Genomic DNA, 24,341 nt, shown 5'->3' with positions numbered 1-24,341 from the left:
GTTCAGGATTCTAGGAGCAGACAGAGCCAAATTCCAACTCGAGGGCAGAGACACCTACATCCAGATTTTGGGAAGGAAGTATTGGAATGGTGGCAACAATAATGAAGCGTCCCTTTGGAAGTAATTTGATACCTCAGTCTATGATATGAGTTGGTGAGGAGCGGAGGCTTCGGCCTGCCGTTGTTCTCTCCAAGAACGGAGAGCAGCGTCTGATTCTCAATAATGAAATTGTGATAATCTTTCAGGATCCATGTTGATCTGTAAAGTTTGTAGTGGAATACAATGATCAAAATTAATTTTTGATTTCTACATGAGTGTTAGAAAAATTTGAAATATGCATTTTTTTATTTAAGTGTGACCTCATTATGATGTGATGGAATAAATCTGTGTAAGTAATCTTTTGTCGTTTTCTTAGGTTTATGTTTTCTTTTTTATTTCAGCTTAATCTACTTATATCTAAATTTTTTTTATTTATTTTCCAGAGACTCCTTTTAGCTTTATACTACCACTAAATTGTTAAGTTATCCACCACGTGTGGCAGTAAATTTAATCAGTTAATTGCTAGGTTATTTAGGATGATTGTATCCAATATTTTATCTAATTCTATTATACGGCTAATTTAATTAAGTTTTATTTAATGATTTTCTTTTTGTTCATTAATAAGTTTCAACTTCATCACCACAACTTTAATTCTTTTTTTACACACACAGCAGCACTAATATCTTATATACCAACATTTAATAAGTATTTTTTAACCAAGAAATTATTTTGAAAATAATTCTTCCTACAACAACCCATTGTGGGTCAGAGGGCCATGAAAGTTGAGGTTTAACAATTTTGTGATCAACAACATCATTGTAATAATGTGGTCAGTATCTTCTCAAGCAGACGGATACCCATTGATCTCAATTTGGTGAGCTTCAATCTGCCACTAGAAAATGAACCCCAGTCCTTTACAATAAAAGCTCAGTGCCTTCAAACACTGAGCTAGAAGTGGCTCAATTATTAGGTAAAGTCAATTAATGCTGAGTCAGCAGCCTTTTATTTAGAGACTCTAGATTTTAGCCAAGCCAAAAAAAGTGGATCTGATTTTTCTTCGTTTAAATTGCCTAAAAAAAGCTGGCTAAAATCTTAAAAGCCAGCTTTTATAAGCACTTGTATTTTTCAAAAACTGTAACAATATAAATTTTTTTTGATTAATTAAATTGGTGTAATTGTGTGTTATGACCGATTTAGAGCAGCAACTATGCACTTTCAAATAGTTTGCAGCAACAGCTTTAACCATGGAAGCCTTAAAAGAATAAATTTAAACTACTTAAAACTACAATTAAAAATCAACTTATTTAATGCAGCATAAATATATGAACAATACAAAATTAACTATAATAAATTACTAATAGTGTATCTTTTTAATAGAGCATTTTTACAATTTTAAAAAATAAATATTCTATATCAATTTTAAGCACAGTTAGGAAGAATTTAAACATGAAAGAAATAGGTTTAGAACATTTTAAGACAAAAATGTCGAGTTTCGAAGCTAACATAGAACAGAAACTTCATTAACATTAATTACATTTTACATATTTACGGAATAAATACCTTTAAAAGAAAGCAAAATTAATATCATTATGTACATTAATCAGATTTTACAGCATAGTCATTAATAAAAGAAAGATAAATACATGTACAATAATTTTGAAAAATAAAATATTAAAAAGTATGTATAAACCAGCTTTTTTGAATAAAAGTTGATTGGAAAAAGAAAAAAAAAGCTTTTCAGCAATCCCGCCATTTACTTTTATATGATTAGGCCTATTTACCTTTATGACAATAAACCCACAATTCCATGCTCATAAAAATAATTGTTGACTACTGTTTAGGTCAGTTGCACATGCACACCTTGACTCCTTTTGAGATCTATGTCACCACAAAACTTATTTGAATGCATGAAAAATTTTTAAGTCACATAGGGACAGATTTGGGCACTTTTAAGATCATTGGCCCAAGACTGCTCATTTAAATTTCTTGCAGAAATTCCTTTATTTCATTAACTGTGAATGGTCAGTGCTTATTTTAATGTTCAGATTCGATCACTTTTCATTTTTACCAGCTACCTTTTATTTTTCATAGTAATTTGATTACAGTGGCTATTTCATGCAATTCATCTATCGAAACTCAAAAGTATTGTCAATATTTGTTATAGTGTTTCGGCACTTTTGCCATTGTGACAATAGTTGTACAGTTCCACGCTCATAAAAAACCATAGCGAACTATTTAGATCAACTGTACATGCACACCATGATTCCCTTTGAAACCAATGTACCTTCTCATTTGAATTTTTGCAGAAATTCCTTTAATGGCATGGCAGGTCTAGTATTGTAAAGCAGCATGGTGATTTCACAAGATTGTATATTGGAATGTTTAGATTTGATCACTTTTCTGAGTCACTTCTGAGTCATTTGATCACTTCTACACACCACTGAGAATTTACTATAGCTCCCATAACAAGACAAGCATGATCTCTTTGTGACCAGTCCTTTAATTACACATTACTCACAGAAACAGAAATTATTAATCGTAACATCTGAACAATTCTCATTTTTTTAAAAAATCAATGATGTAATGAAAAGCATTGAAAGCATAACAGATGAAAAGTGTGTGAATTCTTATCATTACAACATCAACTACCTTTTCCTAAATAGAATAGTTTTGGCTTAAAGACTTTTGTCTATATCTTTATTGATTGTTGTTAATAATTGTAATATAAAGTATAAAAATATCTTTGTAGCCATGAATAATTTTTTTTATCCATATACAGTTAAGTAGAAAAATTATTTTTAGTAAAAGCAATATTTTTTATTCTTAAATTTAATAATAATCAAAAACATTCTAAATTGTAAGATGTAAAATGTTTTGTATACTTTTAAATTACACAATTTACAGTGATAAATTCGAATATTTGAGCTAAATTGGTTGAATAGTTTCTGAGGTTAAAAAAAGGCGTATTAACATTATAAGCAGATACTCACTCACCAAAGCTTTACTTTGAATCTGAGATAATAATGTACAGATATAATACTGTATAGGAACTAAAAAAATTACAGTGGCAGCGCCAATCAATACACTGTAACCAAGTTGGAGGTAGAGAAGAACCAAAAGAAGAACAACCTGGAAAAAAAAATTCTGCTTTTAAATTTTTAGAACAGGTAAATTTTAGGTTTCACCACAGATTATTAATTGAAATTATACAAAGTACATAATTGTTAAAAAAAAAATTTTATTAAAAAAAACATTAAACCTCAAATGAATTTATTAAAAATTTTAATGGTGACTATTCTAGATTTTTCTAAATAAATTACAACAAAAATCCAGTTTATCAGATAAAAGAAGAAGAAAAAACATTGTTTAATATTCATCGAAATATAAGTTTTAAAATCAAAAACATTTGTTCAAGATCATTGTTTTTTTTTTCTTCTTTCCTAATGGCTGCCACTCAACTATAAGTTCTGTTAAACATCATAGTTTGTCGGAAACAATAACAGTATATAAAGGTTCAACTTATGTACTTAAAAAAGGCACATAAATAAAGGTGACATTATACACAAGGTTGTAAAACATTTTTATAATACTAATAACTATTTTTTTTCTTCAAGAAAGATAATTAAAATAAACAAAGTAATAAAAAAATTCAAATATATATTTTAAAAGCAAAAAATAAGTTTGCCAAAAAATAATATAAAAATACTTTTAAATTAAAATTTTAAAAAAGAGAGAGCTATAGCTTTACAGTTACATACCTTTAAAGGTACAGCCCATATATAATGGCCCATGGAAAACAGCATCAATATGTTAAAAGCATCAACAGACATATGATTGACTAGAGCTCTAGTATCTAAGCCTGTAGCAGAATTTGTCTTTAATGCTTTTTTATAAACAAGACACTTAAGGAATGAGAAAGAAATTAGTAAAATCCAAATTTGCTTAAAAGCTATAGCTAACAGTACACACTAAAATAATGAATTAAAAATGTAGAAGTGCTAAATAATAACTTCGTAAATTATATAAAAATTAAAATATAATGTATACCAGCAGAACATAATTTAGAAAAAGATTAAGAAAAAAAATTTAGTATTTGAGAAAAAATAATAAGCTTTTTTTAGGAAAAATAATTAACCTGTTTCGAATAATGTCCATAAGTAATTGAATTGCTTAACCAGAAGAGAATATAATTAAAGAACATAATTGAGAAGAATGTTGATGAAAAATTGTTACAACTCGGTTACATCATTAAAAAAAAGACCTAAAGACTATGAAATGCCTAGCGTTTGGTTCACACACGATTGCACAAGAGATAGTAAGGGAAACAAAAAACCTTATTTACAGGTTCATATATTCATTCAGATAGTAGTTCGACAGCAAACTTTGCATCACTCACAAACAATTGTACACTTTGTCTAAAGTAAGAACTCCCCAAGCCATTCGCCTGGACCCACGGCACTGACTATTGTAATGAGATATAACTATTTCAAGTAAGGGGTGAGGTGTCAATTGTTTAGGACAGGGTTTGGCTCTGGTTGGCGAGCGAAAGGGAATCGTTTTCTCCGGTCTATCGCATTAGCTCTAGAGTGAAGAGAAGCTACACCCCTAAAGTGCACTATTCCTGTTTCCATAGCAGCAGACAGCCTCAGACTTTGTGGTGGGGGGAGTTCTTACCATAGACAAACTATAGGTTGCTACTCACAAACAATAATAAACATGCAATGGATAGATTTCCTTGCATCATGTGGCATCTCCATACTTTGTAGGCTTACTTGATAGCACCTATTGTCAATAAAAGCATATCAGTTAGCACTGATGCTAATCAAACATCACACTATCAGATCACTGTTGAGCAGTAATGCAGAGTAAAAACATCATGCAAGTAAGTGAATCAGTTAAGTGAAAGAATTCACGTATGAGTACTGGTCACTCATATTTATTTGGTGATCTAGTTTACATCACAATGATGCTAACAACTAAATACTTAATCTTAACTATTACAATCACTAAAATAAATATATGTAGACTGCCAACTTGTGACTAACATTGCAGACAGATGTATGCTAATTCTCTGTTTATGAAATGTATTGTAACCATTGCGTCCCCTGACAAGCTATCACGTAAATACCAAATGAGGTATAAACAGGACCTCTAAAGCAAATTAAGTCCTGCTCACGTCACCAATAAGATCAGTCAACCGCTTGCTTTTAAATTTGCTTATCAATGGAACTTTCAAACAAAGCAATAGAAACTATAAACTTTTTTTATTATTTATTTGTTTACAATCTTGATACTTGAAATGTCATGTGCAGTGTTATGTCCAAAAACTTCATCATTTTTATAATTATTATTTTCTTTGCATTTTAAAGAATGAAGTTAAAATGTCTTTTCAATTTCTATATTAATAAGGGAAATATCTTAATTAAATATAAATTTCTTGCAAATAACTTTTAAATCGAAAATTTAAAAGAATTATTGAAAGTAAATATTCTGATAATAAGGTTTAGCTTCTAATGCAACATTCAATTTAGAAATTCTAAAGTAATAATAAGGTAGTAAGTGTCATAGGGTATAAAATTTTGAAAATTATTGTTAACATTTATGAATATACAACTGCCTATAATAACATAAGAGTAGTAAAAATGTTTAAAAAAGAGTAACAAAGTATTTCACCTGCAAAGCTGTCCTTAAGTGTGTTCCTTCTGCTATTGCTAAGTGGTTAAAATTATTTGATAATGTGCTTTGCAGGAAAGTGGCTATAAGAACAATTACAGCCATAACAAAACCATTTTGAATGAATTCCCAAGCAGTAGGATAATATGGCTGAAAAAGAAAAATCAATTTAAATTATACAAAAATCAATTTAATAATTTTAAATTGTCCTTGTTAAAAACTTTAGAGAGAGAAAATACTAAATGAACTAATGAAACATTTGGGTTTAAGGAAACCCTTGTGGTCAGATATTCTAAAATAACTGTAAGTACACTACATTATTACAGGGCTGCCAACTTTCTACGCTTTACGGGAAAATTTCATATCCTGGTAGTTAAGTTTAGGTGTTAACGTATAATTCTTTGTTTTGCAAATTTGATATAAAGTTATTATCCACACCACTACATGTTAATATTTAAAAAGCTGATATGAAATGCCACTTTGTTCCAAATCTTCCGTGGTAACTCTTTTAAAATGCTATCAAAATTATGAAAAGTCTGAAAGCTTTAGTTTTTCTACCACTCATTATGTTATTTTGCAAAACGCGTAGCAGTTGGCAGCCCTGTTATTACAATAAGTATTTACTTTGAATTTATGTTTGGTTTCACTATAATATTATGTAAGTATACATTTGATACCTTTTAACTTTTAGCCATAAAAAAAAAACAGGTAACTATTACCATACATATATGCTAAATTTTATAAAAAAATTTATTAGGTGAATACTTTCTTTCATCACCTAACATAAATCACAGTAATTTTTATGATTTAAACTTGTTAAAATAAAGCTGGAAATAAGATTAAATTAGGCAATTTGTTATTATTATTTTGGTATGACTACGTTTTTATTATTTTATTAGCAAATCCTTGTCTCACTTTTATAATTCATAAGACAAACTAAATAAAACTAAATTTAATTGTTTTCATAAACAAATCTGAAATTGTATAATCATTATTCAGCTTTTCATTTAAGCACAACCTTAAGATCACTTTTACAAGTTTTTTTTTTATTATTATTGTTATTATAACCGGCGTTGAACAGCCCACTGAACAACTATCACTGCTAAACTGCGTAGCCTTGTAATTTTGAAACCAAACCAGAAGACAAAGGAACCCCTAGATCAAGCATTGGGACAAACTAGCTATAAACAGGGTTGCCACAGTAAAAAATGAACAAAAATAGTTGCTTTTAGTATCCTCAAGCATGAAAATAGTTGCCTAAAACTATAAAAATAGTTGCCTGAACAGGAGCAAAAATTTATCAAAAGTAGTAGCCAAATAATTAAAATTGTAGCTTAATTGTAAAATACTGTGATAAGGACTGGTTGATGTCAGAAATTTTAAATCATTATACATCGTCCGTTAGACATCGCGATTTAGCATATGTTCAGAAATTACCTATGGGAAATCAATCAAAAAAAATAAATAAATAAATCTATTGCCAAAGAAAATATTAATTCTAAACATATTCTACTATAATATCAATATCATTGCTAAATTTTTTCAATTAAAATAATAAAGAAGTCAAAGTAAAAGCAAACCCAAGATTTATTTCATTTTTCTTAAATTAAAAATGATTTAAGATTTATTGGTTTAAAAATAATAATACTGTAACAAAATATTTTACATACGTAGATTAAAATTAAAAAAAAAAAAAAAAAAAAAAAAAAAAAAAAAAAAACGAAAGTAGAAAACAAACCAAAAAAATGTTCACTTCAGAAAAAAAATTATTTTTTTAAAATTATTTGTTGGAAAAAAAACATGCTTTTGAAACATCATTAGACCCTCTTTTATTCAATTATTTAAAATAATATAAAGTAGTATTAACTAATGGTCGAATTCTGTACTGAATAAATGTCAAAATATTTTTACTTATTTATTATTATTTTCGTTTTTGAAAATAAAATTGACTAAAGATTTATTTCTTTAAAAATGACACTGACTATCTAACAAATTATAAAACAAACAAGTATTGAAAGAATTTTAATAAAATTTAAAAAAAAATACTTTAAGGCCGTTCGCTCGCTCGATCGGGAGAAAAGCAACCCCCATGTTATTCTATGGACAGTTCAGCCTTACATAAAATCTTCAATATTCAAGATAATAACATTCTGTTTTTTGGAAACGAAAGAAAATAAAAATATCTTAATTAATGTGGAGGAAATTAAATAAAAATTTTTTTTTTACTATTTTTTAAATTCAAAAAACTCAATCCAACTTCAAACAATTTTTATCCATAGTAGTTTTTCTCTCATCGAATTTTTTTACCCGAGGAAATTAAGATTATATTCTTATCTTTCATTTAAAAAAAAAAAAAAAAACAGAAATATTTTGAAATTGGACGAAGAAAAATCGCGCCGAAACATCAAGAAATTTGAATTTTAAATCTAAGCTATCTGAGTTATTGTGCTGCCACCTACAACGAAGGCGTCTATTTACCTAATTATGCGAAGTGAAAAAAAAGCAACCCCTTAGTCCACTCGGAAAGAACTGGTAATTGATTGGTTTAAGGAATGGCGGTTCATTCGAAAGAAAGTAGCCAAAGTTTAGCCTCTTCTTACTGGTGGAATAAGTAATTTCCCTTACTTGTAGAAATTTCTAAATGTTTTGCGAATTTTATTTTGGAAAACGCTTTACGTCTTTGATCTTTCCTTCGATTCTTAAAATTCAGGAATGAAAGATAAGAATTAATATTACGGGTATGCAATGAAATCTGGTATTATGCAAATAGAAAGACACTATACTTTATTATTATTATTATTATTTAGTCAGCAGTTAGTAACCCCTCACCGAGCCTCGATAGCGAACTAGGCAGCGCGTCCGTCTCATAATCAACCTCCTTCCCCTGAATGAATGATTTTGTATTTCTTTCATTAAAATATAGAAATCTACAAATCGGAAAATTTGCAAAAGTTTTTAATAAATTATTTTTGAGTTATCGGTAAAAAAAATTTCACAAATTTAAAAACATTAACTGCGAAATTTTCTGATTTACTCTCAATAAATGTTATTTAAATAGAGTTTACAAAATATACATTTGCCCATACATTAAAAACAGGAATTCAGAGGAAAAGTTATATGAAGCTTTATTTGCAATAAATTGATTCTGCGATTTTTACAACTTTCAGGTTATAAGCAAAATACAATTTTTTTTTTATTTCAACAAATAGTAAACATTATTTTCTTCTGAAAAGTAAAAATATGTACTGTTATTAATTTTTTTATTATTCGCAGTTTTTATAGCAAAACGGCAATCTCACAAAAAAATTCAGAAAAAATATACATTTTCTAATGGGAAATTGTGCTGATTATTTAATGGAATAATCCAATTTCGATGGAATGAGATATTACATTATTTAATAATTCTAAATTAAACTTTTGAAACTAGATACATGAATTTATATTCAGAAAATAACACATGATTTACCCCTTCAATAAATAATACATTTTCTTATAAATAATAAATAATACATTCAATAAATAATACATTTGTTACCGGGGTAAAGTATAAAACACCGGCATTCCATGACATTGCACGGAATGTCAGGTGTTTTTTTTTTTGTTTATGCCAAGCACGAAATATGAGAATTATTACATACTTTCCCTAGTCACTATATGTAATAGCTAGGCATTCTATAGCACACTATATTTAGGCACACTATATTTATTCTAGGCACACTATATTTAGGCAAAGTAAGAAAAAAGATCCTGATAAGGCTATTCTGTAAATCACGCGCATTCCTCAATAATTTAAATGTTATTCGTAACAAATAATGAGAGTGCCATTAAATAAATGTATTCAGGATGCGTAGAGAAAATGAAAGTTGGATAAAACAAAATTTATGCCTTGAAGAATCCATGTCATATGAAGGGAAACAAAATTTTCATATACAAATGAAGAAATTAAAATTAATCTACTTGCTCTGATATGGTAAGCTTCAAAGACGTTTGAATGACATTTCATTACATTCGAAACGAATCATAGACATATTTTATACTTTGCAGGTTTTTCATTACATTGAATGCTTAGAAAATGTGAAAAATAAGAGTCCTTTCAGGCACTGGCTAGTTTAGGTATAACAACGCCTTGACATTCCACAGAATGTTGACTTTCAAACTTTGTCGATAACATAAACTGCTGTTTGTAGAAAATGCAACACCATGAAAGAATCATCAGAATCAAATGAAATTTAATGCAGAAACGACTTGTACTGATACAAATAAATGATGAAATTTTCAAAACAAAAGAAACAAATTAAGCGTCCGAAATCAGTATTTGGTGCAGCCACCACGCGCTGCAATAAGTGCTGCTATACGACGTGGCATGGAGTCAAACAGATGTTGAATATCTGCTTGAGGAAGAGAATTCCATATCGCTTGTATGCGCAACCAAAGTTCGTCTTTGGAAACTGCAGGACGCGGATCACGAGTGAGACGCCGACCAACCATATCCCACACGTGCTCAATAGGCGACATATCCGGCGAATAAGCAGGCCAAGGAAGAAGTTGCATGCGTTGTGCTGAACAGAAGTCTCTAACAGTCCGCGCAACATGTGGGCGTGCATTATCCTGCTGAAAGATAGCTCCAGGGATGCCTTGAAGGAAAGGAACGACTTCGGGCTGTAGCACTTCACGGACGTATCTGTTGCTATTGAGATTACCCTCAATTCGTATCAAATTGGATCGTCCATGATACGAAATCGCACCCCAGACCATAACTCCGGGTGTTCGACCACTATGTCGTTCAATAATACACTCAGGAAGGCAGCGTTGACCGGCATAACGTCTAACACGAACACGGCCATCATGGGTCCACAAATTGAAGCGTGATTCATCTGAAAAGACAACTTGGTGCCAATCAGCTCGCCAGTCTCTGTGCTCAAGAGCCCACTGCCGACGCAGCCGTCGATGATCCGCCGTGAGGGGAATCCTGTATAATGGCACCCTTGCACGCAATCCACGGAGCAGCAGACGACGACGAATTGACGAAGCCGACAATTGTACACCTGTAGCAGTAGACCAATGTGCTGCCAGCTGCCTGGAGGAAGCTGTGCGATCATTCACCGCCATGCGGAGCAGGTGTCGATCATCGCGCTCTGACGTCACCTTCTGTCGTCCAGTGCCTGTTTTTCGAGTTGTTCGGTGCTCGTCGGTCCACTGCTTCCAAACTCGCATCACTGTGGAACTGTTCCGCTGCATACGAGCTGCTATTGCGCGATAGGAAAATCCTCCTTCTCGAAGGCCGATTATCCTCCCTCGTTCAAACTCCGTAAGTTGCTTGAATTTCTTATTCTTCCGTCGTGGAGGCATACTCAGGTCTCACTAAACGTTTGCCACTAACAAATAATCATAGACTATTTTCAACGTCCCGCTACAGCACTTTATTTATACGCTTTCAGCATCAATTCAGAGGGCGCTGCGCGCGCCACGCACGCGCGATGGCTCTGAAACTTTATTAATTTGCATAATATCCTATAATTGACATTTGCTGCGAATTTCATTTGATTCTGATGATTCCTTCATGGTGTTGCATTTTCTACAAACAGCAGTTTACATATCAAAATGGAAGAGCCGTGGTTGTTTAGGGGATAGAGTGCTCTCCTCCAAATGAGGTGATTCAATTTCGAATCCAAGTGATAGTTGGTCATACGAAATCCACCCACGGCTCACACCGAGCGCAATGCTAACAAAAAATATCCTCAGTGTCAGACGGATCATAGATCCGTCAGGACTATCCGTGGTAGGTTTTCGTGGTTTTCATGTCCACCTAACGCAAAAACGTGTTAGTTCTTTCAAAACGTTCTCCACTAAGGCAAATTTTCTCCCAATACTTGATTGAAGAGTTACTTTGTCCTCTGGATTGTGTTCAAAACTACAAGGCTACGGAGTTGGTAGTCATAAACTGGAAATTGGATTGGCTGTTCAACGACAATTATTAAAAAAAAAAGAAGAAGTAAAAGAAGGGAGAAAATAAAAAACAAAATGGAAATATTGGAAACCGGTAAGAAAATCATTTCTTATTTTTAATCCATAAATATCAATATATTTTCGGACAGTTATAATGAAGATACGGGACAGTTTTTTTATCCGAAAAAAATTAATGTTGATTAATATTTTGTAATCACAAATAGTGAAATCTTATTTTATTCCTTACGATCTTAATTTTTCTCCTGACAGTTGCCAGTTTTTTTTAAAGAAAATAGCAAAATATAATAAATCATTATTGATAAGATTTCGGAAATAAATAATTTATACAAATACAATTTTCAGCTGTATACAATCTTTATCCCCCCCCTTCCATGGATTCGCATCTCGCCTCCGTCGCGCGTTTACTTTATATTTTCGAAACAGCGCAAACAGTAAGAAACGAAAACTGAAAAAAAAAAAGGAAATAAGCTAAATAATGAATATAAGAAAAACAAGAAACTGTATCCATCTCTTCCTGTTACTATGGGGTATATGCATAAAACCGGTTTTTTCTGGCTATTCAAATGTGTAGTTGTACTAGCAGGGACTATTATAGGGGAGAAGACGATTTTTCAAAGCAAAGCCTACTAAAATGAGATGGTGGACTACGATGAACTAAGATGCCTCTTTTGCTTAGCTTTTATGTATAATAAAACTAAAAGAAGACTTTCTGATGCATAATAAAGAATGCTAAACAACTTTTAAAATATTAAAAAAATCGAATTGTTTTATAACACAAGTTTAATTATATTAGTATGTATACGATTGTAATCTCATATGATAATCAACGTTATTGACATGATTCACAAGCTTTTCGCTTATTGTTTTCGAATAAGGTATTCAGAAACATTATTTTTGGTTCTTAATTTTTTACCGGTCCCTCAAATCTCTAAATGCTTTAAACTTCAGTAATATATATGAAAAAACGCATGACTTTAACACTTCAAAAGTTCTAAAATAATTTTCTAAGTATTCCTTGAGAAATATGAAAAAATACGTTGGTATTGGATTGTTTCGATTATTTTGACGACCTATACAGCCGAAATATATATATATATATATATATATATATATATATATATATATATATATATATATATATATATATATATATATAAACATTTCAATGTATTTGTTTTATCGGAATCCTCCATAAAAAATGGAATCATATCTATCAGCAACTGAAATGTCGATAAACTAATACCTCTGCTTAGTTTTCTAATAACCATTTAATTTCTGGTAAATCCTTTTTTCATACAATAACTTTAAACTACTAAGGATTGCCAAATATTTTGATTACATATTCATATTTTTAAATATTCTGAGTACATTTCTTTCTATAAAGATTTTAAATTTGAAGAAATTTTAAATGAGCATGCAGAAAATATTTATATGCCATTTACTACGCGCAACGACTTGTTTTCAATTTATACAACAGACATTTAATATTTTTACAAGTAGTGAAGAATCGATTAATATTAAGTTAATTATGATAGATTAAATTAGTTTGTAAATTAGTATTTTAATCAGAAATTATACAGCAAATTTTTTATAAAATTAATGTTAGACTTATTTTAATTAGTTATAAATTTTAAAGTCTCTTATCATTTCGAAGCTAATTAATCTATAACAATAAACAAAAATTCAATGGAACTCCTGGATCCAGCATTGGAACAAACTAACCTTCGCAGCTTCATTGAACTAGTAACCGGCATTCGCATTACATGGCGAAGAAAACCACAAAAATCTCCCACAATTCGCTCAACTGAAAATGGAATTCTAACCCTGAGCCGTTGACCACTGAGAATATTTTATATCAGTACTGTGGTCGGTGCGAGCTGGGACCAGAATTCTTATCAACCAGTCACCTCTGGGTTCGAACCTGGGTCTCCAAATTAGAAAGCATATGCCTTATCCCCTGGGTCTCTGCAGCTCTCTTTATAATTATTTTACTTAATTTTATAACCAGTGTTGAGAAGCCGACCTAGTTCTCAGTCTGCAACCATCATTGTTCAATTTAATAGCCTTGTAATTTTGAACCGAACCCAAAAGACAAAAGAACTCTTGGATCAAGCACTAGCCTCCGTGAAAAGTGTTTTGATGGTACTAACACACGCTTGCGGTACATAGAGAGAAAAACCACTAAAACTTCTTACGGTTAGCTCAACTGAAAGGGGACTCCAACCCAGAGTCCGTCCTCCACTGGATATATTTTAAAACAGTACTGCGGTTGGGGAGTCGCAGGAGGCAAAATTTATATCGACCAGCCATCACTGAGATTCGAAATTGGTTCTCCTCATTTGGGAGGCGAGCTTTTTATCCTGAGTTACCACTGATTTTTTATAATTATATTTTATAACCATCGTTGAACAATTTACCCACTTTTAAATTTACGACTACTAATGTTCAACTCCATAGCCTTGTAATTTGAACCAATCCAAAAGACAAGGAAACTCCTGAAGGACTTTACGAATCGACAGATTTAACGTGCATCAGTCACCATGTAAACAAAGGGAGTGTTCGGCCGGTTGGGGTCGAACACACGACCTTTTGGACATGAGCTCAGTGCCCTACCAACCAGGCTATCCCGGCCCCTTTTATCATTCTGGGAATTTTTCTGATTCAATTACTTATGTATTTGTTTTTAAGAAAAATGCGTTTCTGAGTTATGTCTAAAGAATGAAGTACTCACGGCATCCCTTGTGCACACACAATATATATATATATACACAATATAGTATTTTTTTTTATCATTTAGGATTATCATGGTTAAGGTATTTACCCAGATCCCTGTTTTAATTATGTTATTCAAAAACTTTAAAAACTAAATTCGATAAAATAGCTTTAAGTGATTTATTTTTAATAGTGAAAAGTTAAACATAATATAATTCATGTTTTTCACTCTTCGAAGCAGAATAAATTAAACAACCATTGAAAATAGTTAGCTCCTTCACAGATTCTACAATGCATTTTTAGAAAATTGGGAGTACATCCTTCTGCTTGTAGTCGCTCTCCTACTCGCTTGTAGTCGCTCTCCTACGCTAACTACTCGCGCTCCGGAACTACTCAATTACTCGTGATATTGTTCTAATTCACTTTTTTCACTAATACCCCACTTTTTATAGTTTAATTTCTTTTGCACTAAATTTCAAATGTATTGTTGGCTGTTGTCATCGGAAATAAACGCTGCTGATAGTCTATATATAGGATATTATCACATATCGAGCAATATATTATATATTAACACATACCGAGCAATATATTATATATTAACACATATCGAGCAATATAATATACAATATTTAAGGGGCCTACATGCCCGAGCACTTTCATATCTGAATTATTGGAACTTTATTTTCCAGATTGCGATTACATCTCATATTTTCTAGATCACAAATGAAAATCAATCTAAAAGGATACATTGTGATAATATGAATTACTGGAAGGCTTTGTTTCATACTCGCTTCGTTCTCCAATCCTCGTAATTGCCTGTTATTTTTAATATCCCCTCAAATAATAGTATACTATTTTTTGAGGGGATATTAAGTATTTAATTTCGTTAGGATGTTATCGAATTAGGAATACTTCAGTGACCCAATCTGTCATCTTGATTAAATAATATAGCTACAGATGAAAAGGGACAATGACTTGATTTAAGAAATTCACTTAGATATTATAAGAGATTTTGATTTCAAATACTCTTTAACGCATTTATTGGATTTTATTAGTTAAAACGCTATGGCATAATAAACATGTAGTTGAGTAAAATATCTTCGTTAGTTTTCAACTCTTTCATCACTTTTCTACATCTTATACATTTTTGTAATTAAATGGATTGTAATTAAATATCAAGAGCAGATTGGCTTGTTTTATTGTAAACGTCTACTAGTTTTAATGTTTATTAGGTGAGAGTAATTGCATTGGAAAATCATGGAATTTCTTTATGTATGTCATATGTTTGGATTAAACAGTAAATTAAGTTAGATTTTAATTTTTAAATTTTTTTACAAAATTTGAAGAAAAAAATATTAAAAATTAATTTTAATAAGTATGCTTTTCATGCTAAAGCATTGAGGCGAAAATAAAAATAATAATTTGAAAAAATAATAATGTAAAATAAACTGAAAATAATAAAATATTAATAATAAAATAAACTAATTTTATAAAAATAATATCGTAAATTATAAAAGCATTAAAAAATTTAAAAAAATTACTATGGATAATCATTAAAATATTTTTTTTTTATTCCCTACAAGCTCATGGTTCTGATTGAGGCTGGTTTCCAAAAGCATTTCTTTGGAAACAATTCTTAGGGACCGGGGTTGGGGGGGTCGGGGGTCAAGAACCAGTTTTATTCTCCCCTCAACTAGGAGAGGGAGGGAGTGTTACTTCTGCGTCATTGTAAATAGTCTGAGAATAAAATAATAAAGAAAAGAGGATACCCTTTTACTACCCGCTAAACATTTTTATTTGGAAAAGTATGCATGGAATACGTAGAGTTTGTTTAAAATACATTATTATCAAAATGATAATATTGTCCCTAATAAAAAGAGAGAAACTGAAAACTGCCGAGATCTGTACTTGGGTATTAATAAAGCATGATTTCGTTAGAGAAAATTACTTGAATGTTTCTCATCTAGTTTTTATGATATAGTATTTTAATTTTTATAAACTGCTTTACTTATTCTTTTGCTTTGTGAAGTACTTAAATCAAACACTTTTTAACCCAACTAATGAAAAATTCTTTAATTCGTACAAAGAATTTTGTTTTATTTGAAAACTATGTATTCTCAGTGGTTCTTACTTCTTCTGTGTCGCGAATTATGGGATGCGTTAAAATTTTTGTAATAAAAATAAAATTAAAAAATTTAAATTGAAAGAAAATTTTTAATTTTCGGTTTTAAGGTTGACTACCGCAATAGTGTACTCGTTTTAGTTCATAAATGTTCGGCTTTTTCCTAATGAAACGAAGCAATGTGTTATAAAAAGCGCGACTCGCTTAACAGTTTTGTTTGCTTTTTTTTCATCTATTTTCATCTACAAAATTAAAGTATCTATACCTGAAAGCAGAAAAGTTTATAAAATTATTAATTTAAAGTTAAAGGAAATTAATTGCACTTAATTTTGAAATGATATATTGAAATATATTTTTCACTACTATTTTTTAAGATCCAGCAGATAATAAAATTAAGATAACTCTCATGTCAAAACATCATCCTCTAACTCGTTGTTACAAGTATTTTTGAAGAATCCAATTCAAAAACTAGAGTAAGTAATAAATTTGTTAGCCAGGATTTCTCGAACCAGTTAGATATATAGATTTTTTTAATATAGAAATTTTTTTTTTACTTGTTTTTTGTTTTGCTCGTAAACTTATTAATGTTTACATTTGAAAGTTTATGCTACCTTTTATTCATTTACTAAAGTACCACCTGTGATTGTTAAAAATTGTAGAGGTCTTTGATAAAATGCTTGTTCTTTGATTTTTGTCAATTGTAATTTAATGGTAACTATGCGTTAGTTCTGTTTAAAAAATTTTAAAACAAAACTCTTGTCTTAGAATTGCAGCACTAATTCAAATGATAAAGATAGCTTTAACAAAAAAAAATCTAGTATAACGGTTTATAACTGATAACATGTAAAAAACTAGTCTATAGTATTGTTATTACACATTGTTTTATAAAATATACGAAGCACACATTTAAGAAATTACGCTATTTCTCTTTTATATTTTATTTAAACTTGGATTTTATGAATTATTATTTGGTTTAGACATTGTAAAAATATTAATATTACGTTATGTTGTATTTTCTTTTAATCCTTAAATGACTACTGTGTTATTTTAAAGTTACTTACTTTTTTTTTAAATAAAAAATTTTGTATATATTAAAATGCATTAAATTTTTGAAAGTTTATAATTTAATTTTTCAGTTGTATTTTTTTAGATCTATTGAAACTCCAAGTTAAAATCTATTTGAAACTCCAAGAGAATGTAGAAAAAGACATTAAGATTTATTCGTCGTGAATCATGAAAAATAAGTTTTCACATTTTTCAATAACATCAGAAATATAAAATAAACCTTTGAATATACCTTCAGGATCAAGTTAATTGTCCCCGGTTTAGTAAAACCCTTGCGCACTTTAAGTAAGATATGATTAAGTGCATTAAGTAAAATATTAAGTGCATTAAGTAAAATATGATCTGAAATATTCGGAGAATCATGACTATATACACGCTATATTACATAGTTACGTGAGTGAAAGAAAATTCAAAATATCGAGGCTGTATTATTTATTTACTGTTGGGGATACGCAGAAAGAAGATTGAAAGACCCAAAACAATTTATACAAAATTATTGTTAGTTAGACTATTAATATTTATAATGTAAATCTTTTTCTAGAGCAGAATAAATGTTTTAAAGCATTCCTAATATGAAAGAATAAAAAACAGTGTCATACATTATTTTAAATTTTATTTGATATTACCAATATTTGGAATGATGACGAAATATGAATGGTGTAAAAATAATTAAATAAATAAGAGGAGTAACAAGAACAAGGAATCACACAACCTCCGTTTTATACACCAAAAATAGTGAAAAAGTAATAAGTATAGTTGCGTGATCTATTTTTGGCGCCCCCTTTAAATATTGAGTTTTGCCAAAAAATGTAACCCAGACTTCCATGGTCGCTCAGTATATCTCCCCCCCCCCCTATGTCCACGCCTATTCCTCCCTTTCTCCCACCCATAGCTCCTTCAATTTGACTTGTCTTTCAGCGTAGAAAGGGCCTTAAGTACTAATGTTAAATTATTAAAAAGCATCCAAACATTACTAAACTCTTTTATTTAATTTTTTTAAAAATTTTTGTTTTTTAATAGCCAAATTTTTTTAAAACATTGTTTTCAGTTTCTCAAAAGCATTTGTTTGAGCATTTGTGCTTGATTATTAGAAATCGAGAAACAGAGATTTTGAGAGAAAACATTTCGAGATAGACAAGGAAAATACATTGAATTTAAATAGTAAATGTGAGGAATTTTAGAAATTTTGAGATATAGAGGTTTGAGATTAAACAGCTTTAACTGTAATAATAAAGGTCTTAGTTCCAGATTGAAGTTAATTTGACATGTTAAAGTTCAAAAAACATGTAAGTATTACTAAAAATTTAATATGGGGAAGCAAGCCCAGTCTCATTCTAATCGAGAAATAAAACATGATTTGTTTAACATCAAAAAGAAACTTAATAACATTTTTTTCAAGTAATAAACAAAACTCATAATTCTTAAGCAAGAATAAAATTATCTCCAAAACCCAGTAAATGTAAGACTATTTAAAAGTTTTATAACAGCTTTCTTAAGAAGACATGCAAAAGGGATTAGAACCATTGGAACAGAAAGGTATTACAATTGCAATGAAATGACACATGAGAAATAAATCTGCAGTGAATAGAAATTAATCAGCAAAAAGAATTTCCACACTACTGAAACTATTTACCATTCCGTTAATAATTAAAAATTGCTTTTGTTGTCTTCTTAGAAAAGTTTTAACCCTTGAGATACTCCTTGGATAAAACTGTATTTCAAAAAACTGCAAAAGATTCTCTTATTTTTTCTACACAGGTGATTGTGACTCAAAGTGTATCTTATCTTTACATCATTGGGTATCTTATCTTTACATCAATTGCAACCAATTCCTTTTAAATTAGGCTTTTCTAAACCATTTAAATTAAAAAATAGTTAGACACAAACAAAAATTAGACTGCTAAAATAGAATCCTTGTCAAATAGGCTTTTCTACCTGATTCAAATTAAAGATAAGTTTAGAAAGAATTAAAAAAAATTGAATCTTTGTTAAACAGAATTTTTCACAATATTCAAACTGAAACTATTTAAAAAAGCAAATGCAAATGAGAATCACAGAAATAGTAATACCGCTAAAAGTAAAATGTGTTTTAATTAATGCGTTAAATATACGAAAAAAATTTTGAACACATATTATACAGTTATAAGTAAACAGAGTGCTTAGCCAAATATCTCAACAAAAAATAAGCAGCTTTTAAGTACTTTCTAAGCAATCAAAAAATATTTTTTAACATAACAAACTTAGTAGGTTTTACTGTATAAAAAAGAAACTGAAATACATCTGACAAGTATGGGTAAGTATTGCGTTGCAGAAATGCAAATTAATGTGAATAAATTAAATTTATTACAGACCTTCCAAAAATGATTGCAATAATAAAATAATAATACTTAAAACCTAGCTTTTCTCCTACTTCAAAAACACAAAAGCTCAATCAAAATAAATATATGAAACAATATTCTAATAAATTATTTACAATGATAATAATTGAGAAAAAAAATACTTACTGTGTAGACTACTGATTGTGATCCTACTTTTATCAAAAACATTGCTGCACCCAACACATGCCCAGCATAAAAAGCTTTGATTTCATCAACCTGCATAAACAATATTCTATTTTAGAGTGCATAGCCAGATTTTTCAACAAAAAATAAGCACCTTTTCAGTACTTTTCAAGCACTCAAAAATATTTTTAGTCACTATAAAAAAAATAATAATTAGGATCTGTCCAATAATAAAAATAATTTTTTTCTATTGCTTAAAGTTCTTAATTTATAAACATAAAATCAATAAAATTCAATATTTTAAAAAACTTCACACAAACATGAAAAAATTACTAGTTTCTGATAAATATGGCAGAGAAAATTGTGAAGATAATGCTTTTTTTGTAATTTAAAACCCCAATCGACACGGCAAAGAAAAAATCTCTTTCTAAAAGATAGAATTAAACACTTTTTTCAAATTCCGAATAGAAAAAGCACCTTTAAGAGCTTTTAAAAAACATAAATCAAAAATAAGCACCTTCAAGCATTTTTTAAAAACACTATGCTAAAATTTAATAAAGAATATTATTTAAATAAGTAATAGTAATAAGTAATAGTATTTAAATAAAGGAAAATTTAAATTTTCATTACATTATACATCCCTAAAAATATTTTGAATTAATAAATAAACATAGTAAGAAATATATACATAAACTTATCGCTGTTAAGACTACCAATGGTCGTTAGCAGCAAAATAAGCATGATGTTTCCAGAGAACTTGTAGTTTTATACTTAACACTGTAAAAACTAACATTAACATTGTTCTATTAAATTTCTATATCTAATCGTCTTGTTCCTAACTGCTATGTTCCTAATTGTGATTCTTAATTAAAAGTAAAATACAAAAGTGAGGTCGTTATTACTGAGATAACATATTATTGAGTAACCCTCAATTCTGGCATATTAGCACTGAATAATGTTTTTATTCACAATAAAAACATTAAAGCTACGCATTTCAGAAAACTGTCTTGTCTTCCCCCCCTCCCTTTCAGTTTTGATGGTGATGAGATTTAAGATATTTGACTCATACACAACACATTATAATATTACTTGTACTTTACAATGTGTTGTGTGTATCAAAAATTTTAATTATTGATCAGCTCAAAAGTGCAAAGAGGCTAAATAACAGAAATATAAGTTGTCTAGATTATGACTTATATTATTAATAAATCAATATAAAGAAGACCAACAAATAAATGCATTCACATACCTGTCAACATTGGAGACACAAAATAACGGAGAATTTACTAGTGACATTTTTTAGACTACTAGTAAAGTTTTGATACATCATGCATAATCATGTAAGTCAAAAAGTGAAATTCAAAATTGGAAATAATATAAACACTTACATTATGCTTAGTAAAAAAAATGTAAATAAATCTTAATCTAAAGAAGATTTTTTTTTGCTTATATTTTTAAATAATAAGCAAAAATATATAAATTAAAGATTTTTTAATTTTATTTTTGCCATCAACAGATATTTTATTGAAAAATATTTTTTGTAAAAATTTCTTCAACAAATACAGAGAAACTTACTGAATATATGGGTAAACAGGAGATAGTCGTAAAATACAGGAGTTTTTGTTAAAAAACAGGAGACAATTGAAAAAATACACTTAAAAAAGAAGTTAAGACTATTTTATGTGCAGCAAATTTAGTAACCAACTATGCATTTTAATTGTTGTGTTAGGAAAGAAAATATAAAACCTAAATAATGTAGGAAAATACAACTTATAAGTAACCAATTTTGAAATAGAAATTTTACAATATACAGATCTCGCTTGAAATTACTTAATTATTAAAGCTAGTTGATGAATATTCATTCTATGTTTATTAAATATTTATGTTCTTGAAAAAATTACAAAATCTAAATATTGTAAGAAAATATAACTTATACGGAATTAATTTTGAAATAAAAATTTTACAGTATCTTATCTGCAGTATCGTATTTAACAGATATGGTTTGAAATTTTATTAAATTATAGCTAGTTGATAAATATGCATTTTAAAATGCTGACACCCTACTTGCAACAATACTGATTGTACTTTTATTATTCCTGTAATAGGAAAAAGGCTAGAAGAATTTAACACTAAGTAAAATTAATGATAGCATAATTTTAAACTTTTAACAAGGGATAAATGATCAATATGTAACTATACCATTTAAAAAGTGTTTACATAATGAGATGTTAAAAATATAAAAGGTAATGTATGGTAGTAAATGAAACATTTATGCAGCAAAACTGAAAATCAGCACCTTAGTTACAACTGGCTGGTCTAGTATGTTACAAAAATAAATTAATAAATGACAATGGATTTAAAAATTTATACTGTAAGCACTTGACGCCATTCTTTATTAATTGATTTTTTTTTTAATTTCAAAAGTTATGATAAATTTTGAAACATACAAGAAAGGGAATATTGGAAGTTATTTTTCAATTATGTAAATAGTTTTTAATGTAAATGCTTTTAACTACTATTGTAAATTAAATATTTCAAATATTTAATATTATTGTAAATTAAATATTTCAAGTAATAAATCTTGTCCAAATATTTAAATTTTTTTTAAACAACTTCATACATATCAAATATTTCAAATACTTATAAATTATGTTATTTTACTTATAAATTATTTTACTTATAATACTTATAAATTTTGTTCCTCTGTGTCCATTCATAAGAGTATGGTCATTGAATGCATTTCATTTTAATGAAATAAAAAAGTCAGAGTCATGATAATGTCAATATAGTTGTTTACTTGCCTTCAGTTAATATTTATGTTGTCTCATAGTAGAAAAAATAATTATTAGTAAGTAATTTTAAAAACTGAATGAATAAAATTAACATGTTAATGTACTAGGATGTATTTTTTCGTATACTGATTTATATGCTACAGTGTAAAGTAGAAAGCTAAAAGTCCTGCCTGATGATTTCCTTTTAAATTTGCTTGAAACATTTCTGAAATTTATAAATTTAGAATAGGATTAAACTTTTATAAATGACATGCCTTGCATCCTAACAATGATAAGACACTATTTTTGTACATTCAGAATGCAATGGGATAAACTGGATAAAATAGAAGAAATCCTTAATTATCACAGAGAATAAAATTAAAATTTATAAAAACTCATTGAAACTAAGTTTTTAAACAGGTTTTGTTCATTTATATTGAATTTGTAAATTTATTATAAAAGATAAAACTAAAACTATAAATTCCACGTTTAAATTTAGTCATAAAACAAAAAATTAAGGAAGATAAGCTTTATTAAGCATTATTCTATACTTATATTTTATTCTATACCAATTAGGAGTGAAAGATATTATTCAAATAAAATTAATTTCAATTAATTATCATTTATTTCAATGCTTTTGTTGTAAGCAATTTCACTTTTTTATGTCCTAATCACACTTAAGTTCAGCATTTAGTTATTATATGACAATACTAAATATAAAAAACTATTAATGTTATTTACATAGTAAAACATATAAGTCCTTGCTTAGAGTTACTCATTAATTTAAACATACAATTTTAAATGAGAAAAAAGCCCCCCCCCCTAAGAGCAGTTTTGTTCCATTGGGATACAAACTTCATGATCTTGTTTAAACTTAGTATACAGAAATATTAAAACATTAATGCCAGTATATAAAATACACCCCTTTGAAAATCATACTTATATTAAGCTATTTTTCTATTAATGTATTAGTATTAGAGATGTAGAAACTAAAAAAAAATTTACAGCTAATTTAACACACTGGACATTTATTATTCAGAAAGGTGTCAACAATTCACAACTGAATATGGATTAAATAAAGAATTGTGTATTATTCATATTCCAAAACAGATTTGTATGATCAATTCTTTAAAAAAATTACTTGATACCTAAATAAACTTTTGCATTTAAAAAATATATTTCAGGCAAATCTCTCCACCTTTAGGTGTTACTTTCAAAGTCACAAATATTGGGAATTATAATCAGAATTTAAGGGCTATTAAACCATAACCACTCTCAAATAAAGAAACAAAAAAATTGAGATTTCAATAATTTATATGTACAGTTAATTGAATTTTTCTTCAAAGTTAGTAATGAATTAACTATTTGCAATGTAAGAAAAACTAAATTGTATCTTAAATGTATATAATTTTGTAAAATTTTAAAGAAATATATATCCTATTGAATTAGCAATAAAACTGATAACTGATTTTTTTGGACCATTAAGAAACA

At 28.8% G+C, this 24,341-nt stretch overlaps 1 protein-coding gene across 1 annotated transcript in view; it reads right to left on the bottom strand.

Moving 5' to 3' along the window:
* Positions 1 to 24,341, bottom strand: part of LOC147809894 (ATP-binding cassette sub-family C member 8-like) — a 78,749-nt gene that overhangs the window by 52,665 nt on the left and 1,743 nt on the right. Inside the window, exons 4-7 of the mRNA XM_087162926.1 lie at positions 20,083 to 20,172; positions 5,713 to 5,862; positions 3,798 to 3,941; positions 3,034 to 3,168 (exon numbers count right to left, since the gene is read on the bottom strand). Of these exons, the coding sequence (XP_087019052.1) occupies positions 3,034 to 3,168; positions 3,798 to 3,941; positions 5,713 to 5,862; positions 20,083 to 20,172 (519 nt within the window). The remainder of the gene's footprint in view (positions 1 to 3,033; positions 3,169 to 3,797; positions 3,942 to 5,712; positions 5,863 to 20,082; positions 20,173 to 24,341) is intronic.

The sequence above is a fragment of the Parasteatoda tepidariorum genome, chromosome 5 (assembly GCF_982258835.1).
Source record: "Parasteatoda tepidariorum strain Cologne lab strain chromosome 5, Ptep-v5.0, whole genome shotgun sequence".
In the NCBI taxonomy this organism is placed as follows: Eukaryota; Metazoa; Arthropoda; class Arachnida; order Araneae; family Theridiidae; genus Parasteatoda; species Parasteatoda tepidariorum.
This window is presented reverse-complemented; position numbering and strand designations above follow the sequence as displayed.